Source organism: Schistocerca nitens, chromosome 7 (genome assembly GCF_023898315.1).
Source record: "Schistocerca nitens isolate TAMUIC-IGC-003100 chromosome 7, iqSchNite1.1, whole genome shotgun sequence".
In the NCBI taxonomy this organism is placed as follows: domain Eukaryota; kingdom Metazoa; phylum Arthropoda; class Insecta; order Orthoptera; family Acrididae; genus Schistocerca; species Schistocerca nitens.
The window spans coordinates 241,553,650-241,579,184 of NC_064620.1; the positions used below are offsets into that span (position 1 = coordinate 241,553,650).

The window sequence follows — 25,535 nt, forward strand, 5'->3', positions numbered from 1 at the left end:
TATTCATAAAGTAAATTCAATTTTCTTATAGTGTGCATAGTAGTAGAGATAGTGGCACCACTGTTGCAGTGGAATGCACCTTGAACGAATAGGCTGTGAGCAGCAGAGAATCAAGGTCTTTATTCCTCTCTGAGCCACATGCTTTTGAAATGTTTGCTGTAATCAAGTCCCAACATTTGTGAAGTATGAAGTATGTTCTGTACTTAAGGTTTCTTGTGGAAAAAACTGTAAATCTGGTGAAGTCCATACAGTAGTTTAGGGGCCAAACGTAAGAGAATGGTGCTGTATGTTTGAAAACGGGCAAACCAATATCCATGATGAAGAGAAAAGTGGTCAACCAAGTATTGTGAATGCAGACCTGTTTCAGTCGGTTGATGAAAGGCGTAGAGAAAATTGTAGATCCATCTTGGAGCTTTGTTTTCATTTTCCACAGATTTTGGTTGCGAAACGTGAATGCAGAAACAAAACTGCAACAAATGCAGTGGGGCTGTACTGGGTCACTGGCAAAACCCACAAAGTGTCATCAAACACTTTTCCAGCAGGGAACTCATGGGAACTGTTATGTGAAATAGAAAAGGAATTTTGCTAGTGGAATTCTTGGAGAGAAATGCCACAGCTAATGTTGGAACACTAACAAACTTGAGAGGGACCATTCAAAACAAACGTCATGGCATGTTGAACTCTGGTATAATTTTCCTGCCCCCCCCCCCCCCCCCCCCTGCATACAGTGCTATGTACTGTGACCAAACTGCAAGAGTTCAGATGGAGGTATCGGATCATCCTCCTCACTGCCCTGATTTGACACCAAGTTATTATCACCTCTTCCTGCTCATGAAGAGGTAGCTTGTCTCAAAGTGCTTTGGCGATGATGAAAACCTGTGTCTTAGGTTGGCTTCAGTCACAGGCAGCAAAATTCTGTGGTTGTGGAATTTCAGAGGTAATCAGACAATACGACAGATGCCTCAGTGTGGCTGGAAACTGTGCAGAAATATGAAATAGTGTGTGTACTTTCACAGTATTGCACAACAAATCCTGTAACTTCATTCTGATTTTTTTTAAAAAATAATCTAATGAAGTTACTTTATGAATAGCCCTCATAGTACAACAGATATGTATCACTCCCATTAGGCCCATGAAGACAAAATTAGATTAATTACAGCATTTATGTAGACATTTAAGTAATAATTCTTCCTGCACTCCATACACACATGAAACAGAAAGAATTTCTAACAAGTTGTACTGTAGGACATACCCTGTGGTGCCATGTACTGTTCAGTGGCTAGCAGAGCATGGATGTAGAGTGGGCTGCTCCATCTCAAGTTTCACTGGCAAGCTGACTGGCACTCATGGGCACGTGAACCCTGTGGGGCAGTGTTGGAACAGCCTTATGCAGATGTTGGATGCAGGCAACTGGTGATCTGTATGTAGAAAATCTTGAGTTGTTCCCTTTGTGTGGACTGCCTTTCATTCACTTTCTGCATTTACCTCATCTTGACAATTTGGTGCACTCGCTCATTATGTTGAAATAGTTATTGTTTCATCAGTAATATGAAATCTTTCATTTTGATGACAGACTGATCTATAGCATACCCTGAGTTGGGATTTACGTTTAAAGATGATGGCTGTATTTGCTCCGAGCAAAACAAGTAGTGTGTACAAGCTGGGATTTTTTTTTATTTTATTTATTTATTTTTTATTTTTTTTTTAAATGGGTTAAAATCACATATTTTTCTGAAGCAGTCGGACTTCTTTCCACGTTGACAGTTAATATTTGTCGTTGTCACCTTCGAAATTAAAAGATTATTTTTCTCAAAATACATATCATTTTATCAGTATGTCATTGGCTACTCTAAATCAGCTGTTTTTCTGCCAATGTATTTGCCTGATGGAGTGAGAAAGATGTTACCAACATACACTTCAAAGTATGTGCAATGCCCTTCGTTAACTCTTACCAACACTTGATGTGTACATAATCCACACATGAGTGGAATATTTCTTGTGAAAAGAAATAATGTGAGGTGATACATGTTGTAGTTCATAGTAGTACATGGCAAAGGGACTGGATAGTTTGCTTAATCTAAAGGCAAAGACTGCTGTTGCAGTTAAATTTTATCTCACTACTCAACGCTTAGATGCATTACACAGATGTATTTCCATGGCAACATTCCTGGCATCTGGATAGGTAGTCTGTGTAGTTCAAGTGAAGTGTAGTTTAAGTGAAGAAACAAAATTTCAGTCCTGCCAATTTTTAAAGCTGTATGCTGAAATATCAGAGATGTCTACTGCAACTGTAATTTCATAAGAGAGGTGCAAATTTCGCATTGTCGTATATCAGTAAAATGAAAAGCTAAGTAGGCATGAAAACATTACACTCACATGTGGAACCCTGAATATATCGAATATCTGTTCCTTAAAATCATATTCCTGAAGCGGCAAAATAAATCACCAAGGATTTGTGTTAATAACCTGGGTGGCAAAAGAAAGCCCAATCATAATAGATAAGAATAAAATGTACGCTACAAACGGGAATGATGATATAGCCATCGAAGTATCATAGTTTTCGACAGCATTAGTAAGTTAGCATTGCTTGCTACAGGCCATCTTTCCATAGAGCCCATATCAATACAAAACACAAAAACCAAGTACAACAAGTTGTCTTCCTAATAGGTTGATGACCAGACTTAACGCAGTGTGGTAAACCTCTTGATGTTTTTTTGTAGTTATTGTTTATCTTATAGTAACACAAGAATCTGAACAGTAAATAACTGGTAAAATGCCTTCTAAATAATAGAATTATGAGCATCATAAAGACAGTGAACTGTATAGGACTGACAAGTATTTGAGGGGGGGAGTGAGAGAGAGAGAGAGAGAGAGAGAGAGAGAGAGAGAGAGGTTAACATGGTGAAGTTAGCAGTTACTGCAGAGGGAAGGAAGTTCACACACCCCTCCCTCCCGGTTTTATTCTGAAATTGAAAACTTTGTCCTAAGAAAATTTGTGAAAAGGGTTAGTGATTTGTTGCTGAGAAAAAGGCTGGATGACAACAGAATTAATGATAGACTTGTAGTTACTGTTTGGATAGACTTGTAGTTACTGTTTGGAACCGCAGAACTGGTACACTGCACAACAAGACAGATATGCTAGTGTTGCGTGCACTTAAAAGGTCACCTCACACCTGAAGTATAGGATTAAATTGCTGCATTTAGGATGAAACTAGTCCTTATACCTGAAGGTATGACTTAAAAACTGCATGTTTTTGGTAGTATCTTAAAGAAGTCATTTAAAATCAGGCTAAACTAATTCAGATTGTCTTTTAGAAAGGGATCATGTACTCATTGTATCTGACAAGACTAGAGAAGCCATCAGTCTGCCTTGTTGAGTGGATTCTCTATTCATGGTGCAAAATGCAGGTTGTTTTGAAGTCTTTGCATCAAACATCTTGGGTGTAACAGATCATGGCATGGTGAACAAATTATATTCGAGATGTTTGCTGATACTTCCCTGCAACTCTAGTTATCTTTTTATTGAATTCACGAGCCCTGAGATGTCACAGAACTAGCAGGGTCTACTAACCAGGTGTGCTGCTTCTGCATATTACCTGTCCCAGTAAATTTTAAGAGTGATTTTCAACAACAAAACTCTAAAAATGAGTGAGGGGAATGGTGTCTTAGAAGCTTGGCCTACCCCCTTTCATGTGTAGCAGATGATTGAATCATAGGCAACACATATTACGTGCAGATTCCACAGAATGCTGAAGCTTTGCTGTGTATCAAGTGCATAACCAATTATAAAAGCCACCTAGTGTTGCCAGCAAATGTCAGCGAACATTTTATCTGTAACAAAAATTATTCCCTATGACATGATTTATCACCCCTAGACGTTTACTGCAAGGACTTTGAAACACCCTGTATAACCTAACACTGTCGTCAGAGGATTCCAGAAGTTCTGCATGCCTAATGCTCTGCATGGTATCAAGGACACTGTATGTTGGAAAAAATGATGAAAATACTGATGGTGATGAAACAGGTATGGGTAATGAAATTAAACTGTGACGTCATGAGTGTTGGTATTTCTGTGTAATTTATGTACATTACAATGTAAAACAAAAAAAAAAGGTGATAAAGAGTGATCTTATTGTGGACGGATTTTGTAAACAGGTAGTGTGACATAAATTTCTCTGCATTGAGTTCTGAATTAAGGCTGCAGTTTGTATTTTGGCCAATAAGGTAGTACATATGAAGTTGGTATGTAATTATAGTCATATCACTGTAATGGAAACAGTATTTCAGTGATATAAAGAGCATTTCTGTGCTGGGTAGGGTATTTTCAGCTTGCCTTACTTAATACATATGCGGAAATACAAAAAGACTGTGGCAGATAATTTCTGGTACACACAATGTGCTGCATCATTCTGTTTCAGAGCTGGAAAAACAGAAGTGCTGTCAGACGATTTAATAGAAGCAGACCGAAGAGTAGACTACATACGAACAGCATGTCAGAATACAGGGAAGAAACTGACCAACTGTTTCCCCTATCAAGGGCAAGAGATCGACAAAAGAGTCGTAAGTATAAAATGACATTTTTTCCTTCTTTAATATGAAACTATAAAATTTAACACTGTAGCAAACACTATCAATAAAAATAATGACATAAGTTCTTCCTTTTAGAGCCCAATCCTTCTCTGTCCACTTGTGTTACCATATCCTCTTCTTTATGCATTATACATAAACACAAAATTTGTTTTTTTGTTCTCTGTAAATTGAAATTATTGTTGTGTTCCCTTTGTTGTTACCTGTTTCTGGGTGTAGGTCATATATCTCCCAGTGTGAGTTATTATGTCAGATATGGAGTAGCAATTCCCCCTATTCAAACTTCTGTGAGTTTCTTGCTGTTTTATTCATATGCTTCTCAAAAATTAAACCACAAAGACTTGCATAGCTGTGTGCCCTCTTGAAGTTGTTCAACAATTCGAAGCACATTACTCTAAATGGTACTTGAGCTGTAGCAGTTTGGAAGATTGAAGTGGATGATTTGCTTCTGTAAATGATATTACTTAGTAAATGACATTAATTTAGATCACTTAGATTTTTAATTTTATTTTAGAGTGTATCCTTCATTCATCAAATTCTAGAAATAAATAACTACAGTTACCTACATATCTGCAAGAGGATAGGCCATAATAAGGAAAATGATTGACCAAATTCCTATTCAGTACTGAAGTTTGCGATGAAATCATAAGCAAACTAAGGAGCGAAACATTAATAAATTGAGTGATGGATCCCAAATCATTGATTAAATGAAATGCTGTATCATGTTTGCAAAGTTTCCTGGACTCCATGTCTTAATATTCCCCTGTATTGCACGGTCCTGGACTATAGTACTAGTCCTTTCATATCCAATCATAAAGTATAATTGTGAGATGAAATGTGATAAGACAGGTATCATGGTACAGACTCCAAGAATCGTGACAGAATAATTAAGAAGTGTATTAAAATAAGGTGGTCAGAAAACAGGGACTAACCTGTTATAAAAAGATTTCGGGCTTGCAGCCGTTCATCGTAAACTTCATTGCGCGATATTTCGGTTGGACAACTGCCAGCCATCTTCAGGTGAGCCGAATGAGGACTGACTAAGACGTTCTCCACTCCGTCTTATATAGTGCGCTGATAGTACTGCCGCACATGCGCTGCAGTCGCGGAAACAGAAAGACCACACTGCCCAGCGGCAGCGCCATAACTGGTGGAACTGCAAGACTCAGCTGCCGTTGGTATTGTTGCTGGCTGCAGCTATCAAAGTCTTCCTATGTCTTCATCTCAAGCAAATTTCGGAAATGATGGGATTCCATGCGTTATTCAATTGGTAACCACTGTCACGGTTCATTAGATTTCCTGCAATACGTATTTCAATGGATTCTTTGATAATGGAGTCCCAAAAAGTTGTTGCTGTGGCCAAAATTGAAGTTTTGTCATACTCCATTGAATGTCCGTTAGAAATACAATGTTATGCAACTGCAGACTTACTGTGTTGCAGTAGGCGAGTGCAACGTTGATGTTCCGTACAACGCTCTTCGACTGTATGCGTTGCCTGTCCTATATAGGCCATACCACATTGACACATTATTTTGTAAATTCCCGCCTTCCGCAGTAACAAATCATCCTTCACTGATCCCAGCAAATCTGAAATCTTTGAAGGTGGACGAAAAACCACTTTCATGTGAAAATTATTAAGAATCCTTGCTATTTTTAAGGAGATACTTCCAATGAAGGCAAGAAAAGCTAGGGACTTGGCTGGCGCGTTCTCCTCTTTATCCACTTCCTGGTTCCTGGCTCCAATTGAGAAGGCCCTGTTAATTAGCGGGGTTGAGTATCCATTGTCTCTGAACACTGTCCTTAAATGCTGTGCGAGTTCCTTAGGCAAATTCTCTGCATCCGACACCATATGTGCCCTGTGCACAAGGGTTTTAAGTACACTCATGATGTGGGATGGGTGATGGCAACTTGAAGAGTGCAAGTACAAATCAGTGTGAGTGGGCTTACGATAAACAGAATGTCCCACCGAGCCGTCACTCTTTCGTTTAACCAAAACATCCAGGAATGAAAAACAACAATCATTCTCTAGTTCCATAGTAAATTTGATATTCTCATGGATGGAGTTAAGATGATGAAAAAACACCATTAACTTTTCTTCTCTGTGGGGCCACACTATGAAAGTATCATTGACGTATCTCCAAAAAACAGTTGGTTTACAAACCGCTGATTCAAGTGCTCTCTCCTCAAAATCCTCCATAAAAAGGTTAGCCACCAGAGGAGACAGAGGGCTGCCCATGGCGACATGGTCAGACTGTTCAAAATATTCCTGGTTAAACATAAAACAAGTTGAAGAAAGAGCATGTCGAAACAAAGCAATAATGTCTGATTCAAACTGTTGACCAATTAGAATCAAGGAATCCGCAAGAGGTACTTTTGTGGAAAGGGAAACTACAGCAAAACTTACTAGAAGATCCGAACTACTTATGTGGAGAGCCCCCAGTCTGTTGATAAAGTCAGCATAGTTCCATATATGATGTGAACATTTGCGAACAGGTGGTCTCGGCAAAGAAGCTAGGTGTTTGGCTAAATCATATGTGGATACGTCAGTATTACTTACTATAGTCCATAAAGGCAGACCTTCTTTATGCACTTTAGGAAGACCATACAGTCTCGATGGTGCGCTGCCATGTGGTCTTAACAGCTTGATGGTCTCTGGAGCTAATGAGGAAGAGTTCAAAAGTGCACACGTCTTTTGTTGCACATGTGCTGTTGGGTCTTGATCAATTCTCCTATACGTAGTATCACTAAGTAGACTATACATTTTCTCCAAATACAACCCACGAGGTAGAAAAAGTGTAGAATTACCTTTATCAGCCTTCAGCACCACTATTTCCGGATCTTCTCGGAGGTTCCATAGTGCAGCCCTTTCTTCAGCGGTTATATTACTGCGTTGGAGGTGCTTTCAGAAGAACCCGACCAGTTTCCCTTCTTATTTCTTCAGCAGCATCGATAAGAAGGCGGCGTACAGGTTGTTCAACACTACTTACAAAACTTATAAGAGGTACTACACTTGGTGTAGGTGCAAAATTAATACCTTTGCCCAAAACTGACACTGTCGCATTGTCTAAAATCTTCTCTGTGAAATTAACCATGGAACGTCGTGCAGTTATTTCCTGTGGCGTCAGCTGTTGTGGTACCAAGCAATCAAATTTCGACATCTGCTGGGAACTAGCAGCCTTATATACCCAATCAAACTTGGCTGAAGTCACTCCATCCACCCAGTCCCACGATATAGCATGATGCAGCCGAGTCTTGCAGTTCCATCAGCAAGGGCGCTGCCGCTGGGCGGAGTGGTCCTTTTGTCTCCATGACTGCAACGCATGCACGGCTGTACTATCAGCGCACTATATGAGATGGAGTGGAGAACGTCTTTGTCAGTCCTCATTCGGCTCACCTGAAGATGGCTGGCAGTTGTCCAGCCGAAATATCAGAAGTTTACGACAACTGGCTGCAAGCCAAAATCTTTTTGAACAGTTGATTCGCCGGGAAAATTTCAAATATTACAGCGACTAACCTCTTTAATTTCTCTTGAAGTACTTTCCATTTGTTATTTTTAAACCCACTCTTGTCTTTAGAGTTAATGAAATATAACGTAGGCAGATAAAAAATTACTCAGTAAGCAATAATGTGAGAAAATACATACAAAAGTATGTGGAAATGAGTGAGCTTTCGGAGCCACTGTGTCTTATTTTTTTTTTTTTTTTTTTTTGCAGAAGGGTTGAGGGGAAAGGAAGCAGTATGAAGAAAAGGACTGATGTAGTTTTGGAAATGGGAGGAGTTAGGGGGGGAAAGTTGTCCGGAATCCAGGTTCAGGGCAGAGTTGCTGGACAGGATGTGAAGGAAAGACCTGAGAACTTAAAGGTGGAAGGCTTCTCATCCTGTCTGGTAAGCCTCCCTTGATCTGGGGTTCTGGGCAACTTTTCTGTAGCTATTTTTATTTCCTAAACCTCAACAGTTCTTTTCTTCCATCTATCTTCCTTTCCCTTTTACATCTAAATCTACATTTATACCTTGCAAACCACTTTGAAGTGCACAGCAGAGGGTGCATCCCATTGTAGCAGTTATTAGGGTTTCTTCCCGTTACATTCACATACAGAGTGCGGGAAGTGTGATTGTTTGAATGCCTCTGTGCCTGCTGTAATCCCAACATGAGTGATTTGTTGGGGGTTGTAGTATATTCTTAGTGTCATCGTTTACTGCTGGTTCTTGAAACTTTGTTAGCAGACTTTCTCAGAATAATTTACATCTGTCTTCAAGAGCCTGCCAGTTCAGTTTCTTGAAAAACTTTGTAACACTTTCCCATGTATCAAACCAAGCTTCTGCCAGAAGAAAGAATCACTGGCTCTCAAAGGTCCTATATTTCCACATCTATTACGTGTCTTTTCTCCTGCTGCCACTTGGTGAGTAGAAGATGTATTTAGAGTATAGACAGCAGCTGTAGTCATTACTCTGAAATATGTTTATTTTGGAAATTGACTAAAATATTGACCAATAATTTTCTTTGACACAGAAAAAGATTCCAGAATACATCCTAGGAGCTACGATGCAAGAAAGTGGGACAGGTGATAGTTGCCTTTTAGGGTGAGTTCCAGTTTTTGGTATTATGTATTTCTTTTGTAAATTTATTCTTAACACAGCCATGAAAAATATTTTGCTGAATACAGGGCACTTCAAAAACAGGACTGTATCTTCTACAGACTAAAGATGGAAACTTTGGGTTAATTTTAACTTACCAGTCAAAATTAAAAGTTTATGTTGGCATTTGTTATAAAGTGGTGCTGGCTGGTTTATATGGTTGCCAGGAGGAGTCCCCCTGGTGCAACTGGTGCACACCTGTTCATTGCTCAGTGTGTTTTGACTCAAGATGGTGATAACACTGTCACAAAAAGTGTTTTGCACTCTTCATTTCATTGGGAGCAATTCAGGCACAGCTATTTGGCGTGATTTTTGTTGAGGGTGCAGCATTGAATGGATGTACAGATCGTGCATTGCACCATTGACTTCAAATGTTGCCTCTCATGGTATGTGATTTGTTTGTGGGAGTTTGTGAAAGCTTCCATTGCTCACAAATATATGAGATAAGATTGATTATCATCTTGATGTTCAGCATTCATGATGTGGAGAGTCCATTGAAGATTTATGAACCTAAATATAATAGTAAAAAGCACCCCAAGTTTGAATTTGCATATATGATAAGATATATATATACCTTTGTTAAAATTCTGATGGGTCTTATGAAAATAAAAACTCTGTTGTCCAATGTGTAAGTCAAAATCCGCCCCAGATTTCTATCTTTATTCATGTAGAAGATATAGTTTTGTAAAATTGGATGAATCATATTGGAAAAACCTACATATAAAGTGTAAGTAATTAAGGTCTCATTTTTTCGTATCTTGTCAGGATGTGAGGAAATAAGGCATATTGAATATGTTTTAGGTCTACAACTTTGCTTCCACCTTTTTTTCTTGAAGTTAAAGGTTTTTTCATGAAAAACTGACAAAATGTATGATTCAAGACACTGGTCATAGCTGGCCACTACTTTCTCTCGTCTTTTGGCCGGCATACGAATCTCGCGACTGAAGAACTGCCTGTCTTTTGAAGAGATCCTTGAATTGATCCAATTTTGCACTTGTTCATATAATGGGAGACGCTGGTCATCCAGGCTGTATGCCATTGACCAAAAAAGGTGGTTATTCAGAGGGAGCAGTGTCTGGAGAATATGGCGGAAGGCGTAGTACTTCCCAATTCATTGTTTCCAAGTATGTTATTGTTGGGTTTTGTGACCTGAGGTCAAGCATTGTCATGCTTCCAAATCACTTTTTCATGTCTATTGCTATATTATGGCCAGTTTTCTTTCAGTACTCGGCTCAAACATGTTAGTTGTTTTCGATAGTGATCTCCTCTTGAGTGTTTCAGTGCTTGCTCAAACACATCAACTGCTTTCGGTAGTGATCTCCTCTTGTTTCAGTAGCTTCAAAAACCTTCAATCTTCCATCAGTATGCCAGTCTTATACATCAAAATCGCTGTTTTTGCAGTGTTGGAACCATTCTCTGCATGTTCTTTCACTAATAGGTGCCTCACCACAGGTCTTGTCGAGCACTGTATGAGCCTCAGCTGCAGATTTCTTCATGTTAAAGTACAAAATTAAAATTTCCTGCAAACGACGAGAATTGAGCTTGTAAGTTGATGCATTCATTTGAGAATAACTTTATGATGCAACCACAAACTAACATCTTGATGGCGTTATGTTGACAACTGTCCAAGTTTATTGTATGACACTTACGATCCACAGACGACACTTACGATCCACAGACTGCACCATCATTTGCTGCTACTGCCATGTGCTGCAAAAATGGCAGAAGCAAAGTTGTAGAACTGATGTCTTAATTTTTCTTGGTTGAAATGGGGTATTTTGTAAATTCTTTGGCAAGATAATGAAAGTCTTCACACAATGTTTGTACTGTTATTTTAAATAAAGTATATTTCATTGTGATCAAAGAAAAAGAAGCGATCATCATATGTACTTACAAACTTTGATAATAAGTGTTTGATCCTGATTGCAGACTCTAAGGCTTTTTTGTGCTGTTCAGGTTTTTATTTATTTATTCTCCCCCTTGCAAAATAAAACTATATGTACGAATCCTCTTATAGTGTGTGTGAAGATAAAGTTAGTAAAGCATTTCATAATTATTAGTACCATATTTACTTGAATCTAAGCCGCTCTTTTTTTCCCGATTTTTGTAATCCAAAATCGCGCCTGTGGCGTAGAATCGAGTGCAAAGTAAGCGGAAGAAAAATGTTGGTAGGTGCCGCCACAACTAACTTCTGCCGTCGAATTATGTAGCGCTACACAGGCATGCTTTGCAGGCACAATGATAAATACTGGCGACAAAACCTCTGCGTCAGTAAATAAAAAGAAAAAGGCAGAAGACGAGCTTTTTTTTCTTCGCCTCGAGTTTCGACCACTGCATTTTCATACATTATCCAACGAAGTAAATACAAATTCCATATTGTTCATCTTCGAATGTAGCAGCATCTCAACGTACTACGAAAATCCGACTGGCAAGACTGTCTGGGATGTTCGTCAATATGGCCAACTCTGCATTCTGAATTTTTTCCTACCTGTGACAAGAGATCGTTGCTAATAAGAACTTTTATGAATTGTGAATCACATGCAGTATTCTCTTCACCGTAAGAATAATACGAATATTAACATTTTGCCATGTATTCTTTCGTGTTTGCTGCTATCTCATTTAAATCCTGTCTGCCTAATAAACTACAAAACTAGAGTGAGACAACAGCAAACGCGAAATAATATACATATCATGTCATGTATATATTCGTATTATTCTTATGCCTAATAGTGATACAGTCAGAAATGAAGCACGGCAACTGACAAGATTTTTAAATCTAAGATGACTCTAATTTCTGTGCAAAATGTAATGTACTACAGAAGCGTCTGCAAAGATTTTCAAACGGAGAAAAATTTTCACTAAACTCTCGTTCAGAACATCTTCTATCATATGCAGTCTGTTATTTGGTTCTTGTTGATCATTATCAAAGAAAGCAGCAGTGTAAGTAACAACAAATAGCTGTCTCTCACCATTGTTTTGGTAATGAGACAATTCCTCTCTCTCTCTCTCTCTCTCTCTTTCTTCTTCTTCTTCTTCTTCTTCTCCTCTCCTTTTTTTTTTTTTTTTGCGGTGTTAGCGCGCACAAAAGCAAGTCATGCCGCAAGCGGCGACAGGCCGTAAACGCTCATTATCAGAATGCGACAAACAATGCGTGACACAGTACAGTATAACAAAGAGAACGGCACTTATCAAATCAAAGAAAAATAAGCAATCAATTCAAACCAGACGAAGCACGTGAAAAAGGAATGATACCCGTATAAATACGGACGGAGCACCTGACGCATAGCAATGGCTACATGGTAAAGCTTAATTGCTAAGCTTAAGACTCGAACCAAACTACTGTAGCTGTATCGTCATTCATTCGACCTAAATTGTGTCTCATATTACAGTGGACCAACTTTGTTTCGATTTGGAGGTGCGGCCTAAAACTTTTCTCTCCCCTTGAATTTAGAGCGTCAAATGTCAGGTGCGGCTTAGATTCGGAAAAAAAAAATTTTTCCTTGATTTCGAGTGTCATTTTTCAGGTGCGGCTTAGATTCAAGTGCGGCTTAGATTCGAGTAAATACGGTAGTCCCCCGTCCCCTTATCCCTACCCCACCACCTCCCCCTATCTATCTCACTGGATGGTAATTCTTCATAGCAGAGAAAACAGAAAAATCTTCTCCATGAATGTTGCTGGAGAAAAGCTGTTTTCCTGAAAGGTGCATATCTCCTGCTCAGTATGGATTGGGTAGCAATCTTAGTTTGTTTATGAAGACACTTCTTGATGGTAAATTTCAATGTGTATCATGCATATGGTAACATAGAGATATTAGGTCTGACAACTGATGATCTATATGACTTCTGATCTTTACAGTATGCTATAGTGAAGAAAGAGTTACAGCCAGCCACAATTTTTGAATCGGGCATTTATTTGACCACAATCAGTTTTGGGCCTAGGCCTGCTGTTGGATGGCAGTGGTGATTTTGTATGCTGATTCCATGTTTCTGTCTTGAAGGAAGGCACTACATTACATCATAGGAGTTTGCTTCCTTGACATGTGATGCACTGAAACATGAACAAGACAAAAATGTGAAATTTGTACACAAGATCACTGCTGCTTTCTGATGATGGGTGTAGGCTCAAAATTGGATCCAATGAAGTAAACTACCCATTTAAAAATGTGACTGGTGGTAAATCTTTCTCCAGTGAGTTTTTACCAGAACAGCAGTGGTGTTCTCAAACAATAGTGGGTAAAATGGTGTGTTTGTGGTCTCAGCTGGATGTTGCAGTTTTTGATATCTTTTGAGAAGTGTCTTAAGTCTGGCAACTTTGTAATGAAATCCTTAACGTGGTAAAAAAAAAAAAAAAAAAAAAAAAAACCTAAGTAAACAAAAATAAAATAAAATCCACACAGGAGTGTGTAGCTGAAAGAAAAATTTTCACATTTGTCATGGAGCTACAATGCATAAGTGACAGTTCTTCAATTTTTGGGGCTTCTGGAAAGCAACTTATGGAACTATATTGTAGCATACGTACCTGATTATAAGACAAAGTTTTTTCCCAAATTCATCATTCAAAAAACACAGGGTTGTCTTATATTCACAGATTAAATTGTTGCTGCTGAGGTCAACATTTTTATGTTGTTTAGTAGAGTATACAGGGGTTATCTTAACATTTGCAGATGAAGCTTGGCCTATTGAAGTCACGTGCAGATTTATTTTGGAGAATTTGGAAGTGCATGTCTGGGTAAACGATACTCTTTTATAGACAGACTTGTGAGTTCCAATAACCCGAGGCGCCCAATGCAGTATATGCATTGATAGAACGATCACGTGACAGCTGGCTCGCACAGTGCCAGTGTCAGGTCTACGCGATAAACTATAAAGGAGCCACTACAACTGTCTATTGCTCTGCTTAAAATTTGACAGATTTGTGAAACACAGGAGGAAATAGCACTAAATTCTATCAACTTACAAATTGTTGTTGTATTTGAACAGGTTTGCAATAAAATTTCTCTTACTGTACATATACGGATACAGTACACAAACATTAATGCTCCTTTTTTAAGTAGAGGTAACATTCAAAAGCAAAAATGTCATCCTTAAAAATACATTACTTGACTGAACCCAGATCAGTATTATATTTGATTATGAGAAACTCCAATAATGTACCAAGCAGTTTATGAACCATGGACCTTGCCGTTGGTGGGGAGGCTTGCGTGCCTCAGCGACACAGATGGCCGTACCGTAGGTGCAACCACAACGGAGGGGTATCTGTTGAGAGGCCAGACAAACATGTGGTTCCTGAAGAGGGGCAGCAGCCTTTTCAGTAGTTGCAGGGGCAACAGTCTGGATGCTTGACTGATCTGGCCTTGTAACATTAACCAAAACGGCCTTGCTGTGCTGGTACTGCTAACGGCTGAAAGCAAGGGGAAACTACAGCCGTAATTTTTCCCGAGGACATGCAGCTTTACTGTATGATTAAATGATGATGGCGTCCTCTTGGGTAAAATATTCTGGAGGTAAAATAGTCCCCCATTCGGATCTCCGGGCGGGGACTGCTCAGTAGGACGTTATCAGGAGAAAGAAAACTGGCGTTCTACGGATCGGAGCGTGGAATGTCAGATCCCTTAATCGGGCAGGTAGGTTAGAAAATTTAAAAAGGGAAATGGATAGGTTAAAGTTAGATATAGTGGGAATTAGTGAAGTTCGGTGGCAGGAGGAACAAGACTTTTGGTCAGGTGATTACAGGGTTATAAATACAAAATCAAATAGGGGTAATGCAGGAGTAGGTTTAATAATGAATAAAAAAATAGGTGTGTGGGTTAGCTACTACAAACAGCATAGTGAACGCATTATTGTGGCCAAGATAGACACGAAGCCCACGCCTACTACAGTAGTACAAGTTTATATGCCAACTAGCTCTGCAGATGATGAAGAAATTGATGAAATGTATGACGAGATAAAAGAAATTATTCAGGTAGTGAAGGGAGACGAAAATTTAATAGTCATGGGTGACTGGAATTCGTCAGTAGGAAAAGGGAGAGAAGGAAACATAGTAGGTGAATATGGATTGGGGGGAAGAAATGAAAGAGGAAGCCGTCTGGTAGAATTTTGCACAGAGCATAACTTAATCATAGCTAACACTTGGTTCAAGAATCATAAAAGAAGGTTGTATACCTGGAAGAATCCTGGAGATACTAAAAGGTATCAGATAGATTATATAATGGTAAGACAGAGATTTAGGAACCAGGTTTTAAATTGTAAGATATTTCCAGGGGCAGATGTGGATTCTGACCACAATCTGTTTGTTATGAACTGCAGATTGAAACTGAAGAAACTGCAAAAAGGTGGGAATTTAAGGAGATGGGACCTGGATAAACTGAAAGAACGAGAGGTTGTAGAGAGTTTCAGGGAGAGCATAAGGGAACAATTGACAGGAATGGGGGAAAGAAATACAGTAGAAGAAGAATGGGTAGCTTTGAGGGATGAAGTAGTGAAGGCAGCAGAGGATCAAGTAGGTAAAAAGACGAGGGCTAATAGAAATCCTTGGGTAACAGAAGAAATATTGAATTTAATTGATGAAAGGAGAAAATATAAAAATGCAGTAAATGAAGCAGGCAAAAAGGAATACAAATGTCTCAAAAATGAGATCGACAGGAAGTGCAAAATGGCTAAGCAGGGATGGCTATAGGACAAATGTAAGGATGTAGAGGCTTGTCTCACTAGGGGTAAGATAGATACTGCCTACAGGAAAATTAAAGAGACCTTTGGAGAGAAGAGAACCACTTGTATGAATATCAAGAGCTCAGACGGCAACCCAGTTCTAAGCAAAGAAGGGAAGGCAGAAAGGTGGAAGGAGTATATAGAGGGTTTATACAAGGGCGATGTACTTGAGGACAATATTATGGAAATGGAAGAGGATGTAGATGAAGATGAAATGGGAGATAAGATACTGCGTGAAGAGTTTGACAGAGCACTGAAAGACCTGAGTCGAAACAAGGCCCCGGGAGTAGACAACATTCCATTAGAACTACTGATGACCTTGGGAGAGCCAGTCATGACAAAACTGTACCATCTGGTGAGCAAGATGTATGAGACAGGCGAAATACCCACAGACTTCAAGAAGAATATAATAATTCCAATCCCAAAGAAAGCAGGTGTTGACAGATGTGAAAATTACCGAACAATCAGTTTAATAAGTCACAGCTGCAAAATACTAAGGCAAATTCTTTACAGACGAATGGAAAAACTGGTAGAAGCAGACCTTGGGGAAGATCAGTTTGGATTCCGTAGAAATGTTGGAACACGTGAGGCAATACTAACCTTACGACTTATCTTCGAAGAAAGATTAAGAAAAGGCAAACCTACGTTTCTAGCATTTGTAGACTTAGAGAAAGCTTTTGACAACGTTAACTGGAATACTCTCTTTCAAATTCTGAAGGTGGCAGGGGTAAAATACAGGGAGCGAAAGGCTATTTACAATTTGTACAGAAACCAGATGGCAGTTATAAGAGTCGAGGGGCATGAAAGGGAAGCAGTGGTTGGGAAAGGAGTGAGACAGGGTTGTAGCCTCTCCCCGATATTATTCAATCTTTATATTGAGCAAGCAGTAAAGGAAACAAAAGAAAAATTCGGAGTAGGTATTAAAATTCATGGAGAAGAAGTAAAAACTTTGAGGTTCGCCGATGACATTGTAATTCTGTCAGAGACAGCAAAGGACTTGGAAGAGCAGTTGAACGGAATGGACAGTGTCTTGAAAGGAGGATATAAGATGAACATCAACAAAAGCAAAACGAGGATAATGGAATGTAGTCAAATTAAATCAGGTGATGCTGAGGGGATTAGATTAGGAAATGAGACACTTAAAGTAGTAAAGGAGTTTTGCTATTTAGGGAGTAAAATAACTGATGATGGTCGAAGTAGAGAGGATATAAAATGTAGACTGGCAATGGCAAGGAAATCGTTTCTGAAGAAGAGAAATTTGTTAACATCGAGTATAGATTTAAGTGTCAGGAAGTCGTTTCTGAAAGTATTTGTATGGAGTGTAGCCATGTATGGAAGTGAAACATGGACGATAAGCAGTTTGGACAAGAAGAGAATAGAAGCTTTCGAAATGTGGTGCTACAGAAGAATGCTGAAGATTAGGTGGGTAGATCACGTAACTAATGAGGAGGTATTGACTAAGATTGGGGAGAAGAGAAGTTTGTGGCACAACTTGACTAGAAGAAGGGATCGGTTGGTAGGACATGTTTTGAGGCATCAAGGGATCACAAATTTAGCATTGGAGGGCAGCGTGGAGGGTAAAAATCGTAGAGGGAGACCAAGAGATCAATACACTAAGCAGATTCAGGAGGATGTAGGTTGCAGTAGGTACTGGGAGATGAAGAAGCTTGCACAGGATAGAGTAGCATGGAGAGCTGCATCAAACCAGTCTCAGGACTGAAGACTCACATCAACAGTTGGAAAAAGAGACATTTGGTCGCCGTTCACGTACCGATATAAGATTATCTGGTTGAAATGGAAGTGTGTAACAAAAGAAATAAATCATACTAAACTGACTGTAATTGTTATTGCTAGAATAAATTACAGCAGTAAGACTTGTCGTGGAATAGTACAAACAGGCATCAGTAGATCGTGGGATGAGCAAAACTTCGAGAATGGGACTGAATCGTGACTGTGAAATTTTACTTGTGTATTAGTTGCTGTTGTTACATATGACCTGCACCATGTTTTACAGTTACTCAAGCACAGCACTATGGAAGGGTTGGCGTGGGACCAGTCACACCAGCTTCCTGAGAAATAGGACAAGTGTGAGGAGTAGAGTGGTGAGCTTGCAGCAAATTAGATTATGATGCCAATCTATACGGCTTGCTTTGGCTTTTCGTGAACATCTGCCAAGTTTAAACTGCACCTTGCTTGAATCTGTTTGTAATCGGAATTGAATTGAATTTAAAATTGGACTAATACTCAAAAATAATATTCATTTCTGCAGGAGACAGTGAAACTCTAGATAGGGGCCAGTGACATACTTAACTTGTTTCGTGCTGCGATGTTGTTGGCGTTTGCCATGCTGCGTGATGAGAATGAAGGGGGTGTGTCAGGAGCTGGTTTTACGTAGCCAATGAGAGAGCAGTGGGCAGATGATATGTATGGAAGCAAGAGACATAGAGACATTTTAACATTCTCACATCAATCTGGAAGCGACATCTGATATGTATTCAGAAAAAACAGTTGTGTTTGCAGGTCCCACCATCACCACAACTTTGGAAATAACAACATATTCAGAAGGAAGAGAGAAATATTTGTGACAACTAAGATATAAATTTCACAGATATGCTATTAGGCTGATGATTAATGATACCACAGACGACAGGGTTGGTAAGCAAAAAAGGTATAAAAGAAAACCATCCTCAAATTAATGTAAACCATTTCTTTTCCTTTATTTTATTTCTCCTTGTATTATCAAATGTAGACAATCAATAAATGGTATAAGTTTAAATTATGTATGAGGTTAACATTTTAGGCAGATACCTTACGTCAATAAAACAGTTTGTAATTTTGATTAGTCAGACTATGTTAAAAATAAATTTTTCTCAAGGAGCTTCTTAATCAAAAGGAAGGGGGGGGGGGGGGGGGAAGGAATCTTATATTCAGGGTTACTTAGACCCAGACAAATATGATAATTTACTTCTGTTACTATCCTATAAATATATTCATCTGTCAGTAATGATGACATTGTTTAACTGTTATCACATAACTTTATGAAGAGTATTGTGAACATTTGTTACAGAAATATTCTTCAACGGTGTGGCGAAGTCGAACAGGACCTGGCAAACTTGCTTGTCAGCTATGAAGTGGGCGTTGAAAAGGCTGTGATAGAACCTCTACAGAATGTGATAGATGTGGATATTCCTAATATCAGTAAACACAAACGGAATTTGGCAAAACTCACATTGGACATGGATGCTGCAAAAACTAGGTAGGTTCCACACCATAAAAATGTATGCAGATGTGCTATATGGCTTGAATATTGTTGAAATAATTTTTGATGGTTGTATAGGTATCAAAACTCAGTGAAGCATGCGAACACAAATGCACGCTTAGATTCCATAAAGGATGAAATGGAAGAGGCTGAACTGAAAGTGGAACAGTGCCGTGTAAGTTTTACCATTACCATTTTTGCTTCCTATCAGTGGTAAGAAATATGTTACTTTAGAAAGTGATATATGCAATAACTATACAGCTTCGTCTTTATTTTGTACTTCATTGTACAGCTTGTTCTTTATTTTGGACTTCGACATTTGAGTTTTGTTCACACACACACACACACACACGCACAGAGCTATAGTTACTGAACTGATGGATTTGAAAATGTGCAATGTTTGCTGCTCAATTCAAGTTACAGTATGCTTTCTATTAGTTCCATGTGCAGTAAACTAATTATTAAGTTTATATTCATTGGAATAATATTGTATTTTGACCGATACAAAGTTGTAATTTGTATAGTCAAATATCTTACAGATTATATGAATATAATAGAGGGAAACATTCCACGTAGGAAAAATATATCTAAAAACAAAGATGATGTGACTTACCAAATGAAAGTGCTGGCAGGTCGACAGACACACAAACACACACAAACATACACACAAAATTCTAGCTTTCGCAACCAACGGTTGCTTCCCACTAACACCAACCTGTCAGAACTCCGGAGATGGGAACTTGCCCTTCAGTATATCCTCTCCTCTTGTTATCCGCCAGGCCTCAACCTCCGCTAATTTCAAATTGCCGCCGCTCATACCTCACCTGTCTTTCAACATCTTTGCCTCTGTACTTCCGCCTCGACTGACATCTCTGCACGAACTCTCTGCCTTTACAAATGTCTGCTCGTGTCTGTGTATGTGCGGATGGATATGTGTGTGTGTGTGTGCGCGCGAGTGTATACTTGTCCTTTTTTCCCCCAAGGTAAGTCTTTCCGCTCCCGGGATTGGAATGACTCCTTACCCTCTCCCTTAAAACCCACATCCTTTCATCTTTCCCTCTTCTTCCCTCTTTCCTGACGAAGCAAACGTTGGTTGCGAAAGCTAGAATTTTGTGTGTATGTTTGTGTTTGTTTGTGTGTCTGTCGACCTCCAGCACTTTCATTTGGCAAGTCACATCATCTTTGTTTTTAGATTATATGAATAGTTTCATATGAAGTAAACTAATTATAAATTTATATTCATTGGAATACCATTGTATTTTGTGCAATATAAAGTTGTAATTTGTACAGTCAAATACCTTACAGAATATATAATAAAATTTGGCTTCTGATTTTTTTGTAGTTAAAAATTTTGTATGCATTGCAGAAAGGTCCCTCTGGAATTCAAATTGTGATTAACAAGGGGAGGTCCCCAGGGGTGGGATTTTTCTTTTTACCCCAAACCACCTGTACGGTGGTGTAGGTTAGGTTCCCGTGTATCAAACCCTGCAGCCATTCATCCTGATGAGACCTCGTTTGCAAGTAACAAAACAGAATTTCTTGTGGCCCACTACAGCCTTGTGAAAATAGCACTGATTTCAAAAGAGTTCCAGAGCCTAGCAGTTACATTGTTTGACCGAAAAGCTGAAGGTTGTGGGGGACTTACAGCTCAATGGATACGATCTACTTTTTTTTTCCATATTTATGAAAAGGACTGCAATCATTACTTTTATTCAGTTAATCAGTTTAATTATAATTTTTCATTTCTATTCCCATTTAACATCGTATTAACTTTTTTATTTGTTCTCATTTCTTCTTCTTCTTTTATTCTCTTTTTATATTTCAGATCTGTAACCATATGGTTTTAGTTATTATTTTGCATTTAGTCAAATTATTCCTTCCAGATTGTAGCTTGCTGGCTTTCTGGGGGATGAGTGAGTGGTGGTGACAGGCCATGGAGCCAAGGGCAAACACTGTTAACAGTTACAAAGAACTTTTATTGATTTAAATAAATGACGTAGTGAGGCAGACATGAGTAGCTCTCCCTGTTGCCCCTGGCTGCTACTGACAAATTGTTTCTGCCCGTAGCTGCTGAGCTGGCGTCAGTGGTGTTAAGTGTTGTATTGTGTCAGTGTTCCACTTGGGTAACTGCTCCGCAGGTGGCCACGGTGGCAGTGTGTGCTTCACATGCACTGTCCACAAATCGTATACCAGTGATGCTGCTGGAATTGATGGTGGTCAAGCAAAATTCAGGGTGTATACGACCCGGGACAACCAGGAGATCCGGGAAAAACCCGGAAATTTTTTAATCCGGGAGAAAACCGGGAAAGGCCCGCAATTTTTTTAGAATTCCTGGAATTTTTCATTCTTTTAGTTTTGTTAAATTTTTGTAATTTTGACTGGTATGAGCCGATACTCTAACTAAGGAGATTACTGTATCCCGCCACTGCCGAATAATACTTCAACAGTAAAACATAAACGAGAGAAAAAAACGAAAATAGCTTAAATTGCAAAGGAAATGCGCCATATACGATGACACACAGTGCTCATGCAGGCGTCTGCCAACAGCAAAATGTGTCAAAGGCTTTAGGAAGACTATGCAATGCTTCATAACAACAAATTGCCTCCGTGAGCGTGAAGTCAACTGTTTACATTAGATTTGTTTTAGCAGTTACGAGCGGGCCCTTGCACATGCACAGTTTAATCGCATTTGATTAGTAGATACTCCCGCTTCTGGCTAAAGGAATGTGGCTGTTGGCTGTGCAAGCATAGCATAGATGCTACCGGGAAAAGGGGGCGACAAATTCATATTCTTGAGGAAAAAAAAAAACTTGTTTCACATAGCTCCTAGCATCCAGTGCACGTTGGTCTATCGATTATTCATATGATTTTGAAATGCATCCCTGTTAGGTTTTGAACAAATTTTAATTGATTTCTGAATTGATTTTTGAATGAGTGCATAGTGTACGTGGTGTCTCTGTCAGGAGAATCCTCGTTGCATCTAGAAATAAATTTTCCGCAGACAAAATGGGATGGGGCTATACGTGCTGAGCAGAGTAAAGCCGAACGGATGAATGCCAATCGCTGTCTGATTATGTGGTTGATTGGGTTTGCGAATGATCAGCATTGTTATAATTACTAGCGAAATCCATAAATTCAGACTACCAGAATGGAAATAAACAACTAACAAGAATAACAGTTGACAAAGATTACATATTATCTTCTCGGTGTATCCAAGAAAATGAAATTTTGACAGAAAAGTTTGGGCCAGATTGCTACATTAGTAAGGACCAGTTGTACAGTCCCCGGCTAGCAGCCGCTTAAGTTATATTCTGGAAGTAATACGGAAAACTGGTTGTACGAACATGTTACAAAACCTAACCAGGGAATAATGGGGGGATAACTAAACCGGTGATTCTGGTAGGGTTAGTGAAGTTAATCGTCGAACAAATTTTGACAATGGGAGGAATAGCAACAGAATTGGTGATGACAAGATTGTTTGTTAGAATAAGGAAGGAGAAGAAACGGGGACATCACACACATTATAGAAGAATAAGATCATTCCAAATTTATATAAAAAATGCGTAATACTACTATTCGATCTCATGCTTGAGAAACTGGTGCGTATGAATGAAATGTGAAACTATTTCGTAAAATAAAGCTTTTTGCTTGTAGTAGGCCTTATAGGCATTTGATATTGGTACTTCGTGAATTATATTCTGTTGTGTTATAAAAATGACCATTTGTGCCAAAACAGTTTCGTTTATTTGGTGTGTGTTACAAAATTGCTGCAATATTAGCAAGGCCTATTTTGTTTTATCTAGCAGACAATGACAAAATAGACGTAATCAGATCAAGAAACCACACCAGTCTTGGGGTATTATTTATATTAACAGCTTTTTCAGTATTAGATAATGACATTTCGATTTTTCATGTAGCATAACGTTTGACGAACTTTGGTGAGGTAATAGATTCTTTCGCAGAAAGGAAGGTACACTATGTAAAGCTGTAGCAAGATTAGAGAGCAAAAATGCTAGGCGCTAAGGATTGAAGAAATGTGTACTTTCTTGCTTGTCCCTTGTCTTCATTGGTTTTATGCATCCTATATTTAATTTTATGTCACACAAAACAGCAAGTTATTAGCTAATAGGCAATAAAGAGTGCAAATTTCCTGAAGAGTTATTGTTCTCCCGATTACAAATAATCCCATCCGCTATTAGTTGCGAGATTTTTTTTTTAAAAAAAAAAAAAAAAAACAAAAAAAAAAAAAAAAAAAAAAAAAAACACACACACAGAGGGGCAGGCTGTCAAACCGGCCGACTGGGAGCAGGAGAGGCACCATAGACTTTCAATTTCCTCTGTCCTGAATATAGTTTGATGGCATCCATTACAAAATATACATGTTTCGATTCCACGGAGCGAAATACAGTGACGTGCGATAGAAGAATGCTGCATGAAGAGGCGTGGCACTGCACTTTGGCACACTTACGACCAAATGACATGTCTTACATTTCCTCGAACACGTTTTATGTTTCAGACTTTTCAGAAAGATGAGCGTGCTACAAGATGTACATACTTTTGAATATATATATATATATATATATATATATATATATATATATATATATTTTAAGTATTGATTTGGTTAGCATATATCGTAGATCCGCGGCTGATGCACAGAGTGGTCTGAGTTATAGTGGATGGCCTCCACACGACCCGTGTTTACATTTAGTTCAAAAATGGTTCAAATGTCTCTGAGCACTATGGGACTTAACTTCTGAGGTCATCAGTCCCCTAGAACTTAGAACTACTTAAACCTAACTAACCTAAGGACATCGCACACATCCATGCCTGAGGCAGGATTCGAACCTGTGACTGTAGTGGTCACGTGGTTCCAGACTGTAGTGCCTAGAACCGCTCGGCCACCCCGGCTGGCTTACATTTAGTGATTTTGCTGTTTTCCCCACGTTTACTCTCATGTCAAATGAAAACAAAACGGATATCTGTGGCCGGGAGCTATCAAGGGAATTAAAATACAGTCACGTAATTACGGAGGGCTAGAATATGTTATTAGTTTCAGATTTTATTTTATTTCCACCTTTCTGACAATCAAGCGTTAATTGCCTTGCAGAACAATGAAGTTATTTTTGTCTGTTTGCTAAAGAAATTTGACTTTTATTAACCTTTTCCACAGTACTGGCTAGTTTCAACTGTCCGCTGCATTTCAGGTGCACATTTTCATCTGCTAGCATGTATGGTATTATGCCATAATAAAGAACCAAACGTGATATAATACACTACTGGTGCTCCAGGAAAATTTACATCCCGAAAACCACACTGAAAATCTTAATATCAGGTCGAGGTCTACTTCATTGGGAATCTGGACATATGAATGTGCACTTTAAATATGCACTTTAAATGTGCACATTTTAGTATGGTTCATGAAATTCCGATGCTCTTGGAGTATCCTGTGATATCTTGTTTCTTTTACGACATGATGTATGATGTTTCAATGTTTTACATGTACGTACATATGGGCTTCCTACGTCATGGTACTTGCGCAAGCGCGGTGTCGCCTGTTCCTTGCGCTCTCTGGCAACTGCTGAAACGAACCTGTTTCTAACAAGCCGCGGGAAAATATTGCGAATGGTAGTTTGAAAAGCGTTACTTTCAAAGTAAATATCCTTTTACATAAGTTAAACTACTTGCGAGACTATACCATGAATTTCTTAAATCATAGAGCGTGTGACTCTCATTTAAAAATCAACTCTTTGATGATAAGCCATTTAGAAGAATTTCGAACCCTGAATATCAGACATTTATGTCATTATTAAAAATTTTACTGGCACATTTGTTTGATATATCTTAAAGTGTAACATGCGCAGAAAATATCAACATTGTATGCGAAACCTTTGCTTTTCTTGGAGCAACACATGTATATTTATTTAAACTGTTAACTTTCCCTGTTGGTGTGTTCTTGCTACTTAACAGTGATGTTGCTGTTGGCTGACTACATCACGTGTCCTGTGCTCTGCATATCCGCTGTCATTGGCTGGCGAGATCACGTGGCATGAGCTATGACTGGCTTAGAAAAGCGCATCGCAATCTCGATTTCAGTGATTCGGAAAGTAACATGCGGAGTTTGATGGAATTCCAATATATACTTTCGTAATACGAAAATACGCAGCGTACATGTTGCTGCACATCAAAGATATTTCCAAAACGTGTCTTTTTCCCTGAGTTTCGTTTTCTAAAGTGTCGGGAATTTCTATGCTCGTGTATAAAACCATAACCATTCAAATGATTGATATGTTTCGGTGTTTTGAGGGAAAATACACTGTCACTTAACATGGAAAAAGTGTGTTTT

General features: G+C 38.8%; 1 protein-coding gene across 7 annotated transcripts in view; it reads left to right on the forward strand.

Moving 5' to 3' along the window:
- LOC126195139 (rho GTPase-activating protein 17-like) overlaps window positions 1–25,535 on the forward strand; it is a 354,101-nt gene that overhangs the window by 205,039 nt on the left and 123,527 nt on the right. For all 7 annotated transcript variants that reach the window (XM_049933640.1, XM_049933639.1, XM_049933638.1 and 4 more), the window contains exons 3-6: window positions 4,419–4,560; window positions 9,098–9,168; window positions 18,998–19,186; window positions 19,268–19,364. In XM_049933640.1, coding sequence (XP_049789597.1) covers window positions 4,419–4,560; window positions 9,098–9,168; window positions 18,998–19,186; window positions 19,268–19,364 — 499 coding nt within the window. The remainder of the gene's footprint in view (window positions 1–4,418; window positions 4,561–9,097; window positions 9,169–18,997; window positions 19,187–19,267; window positions 19,365–25,535) is intronic.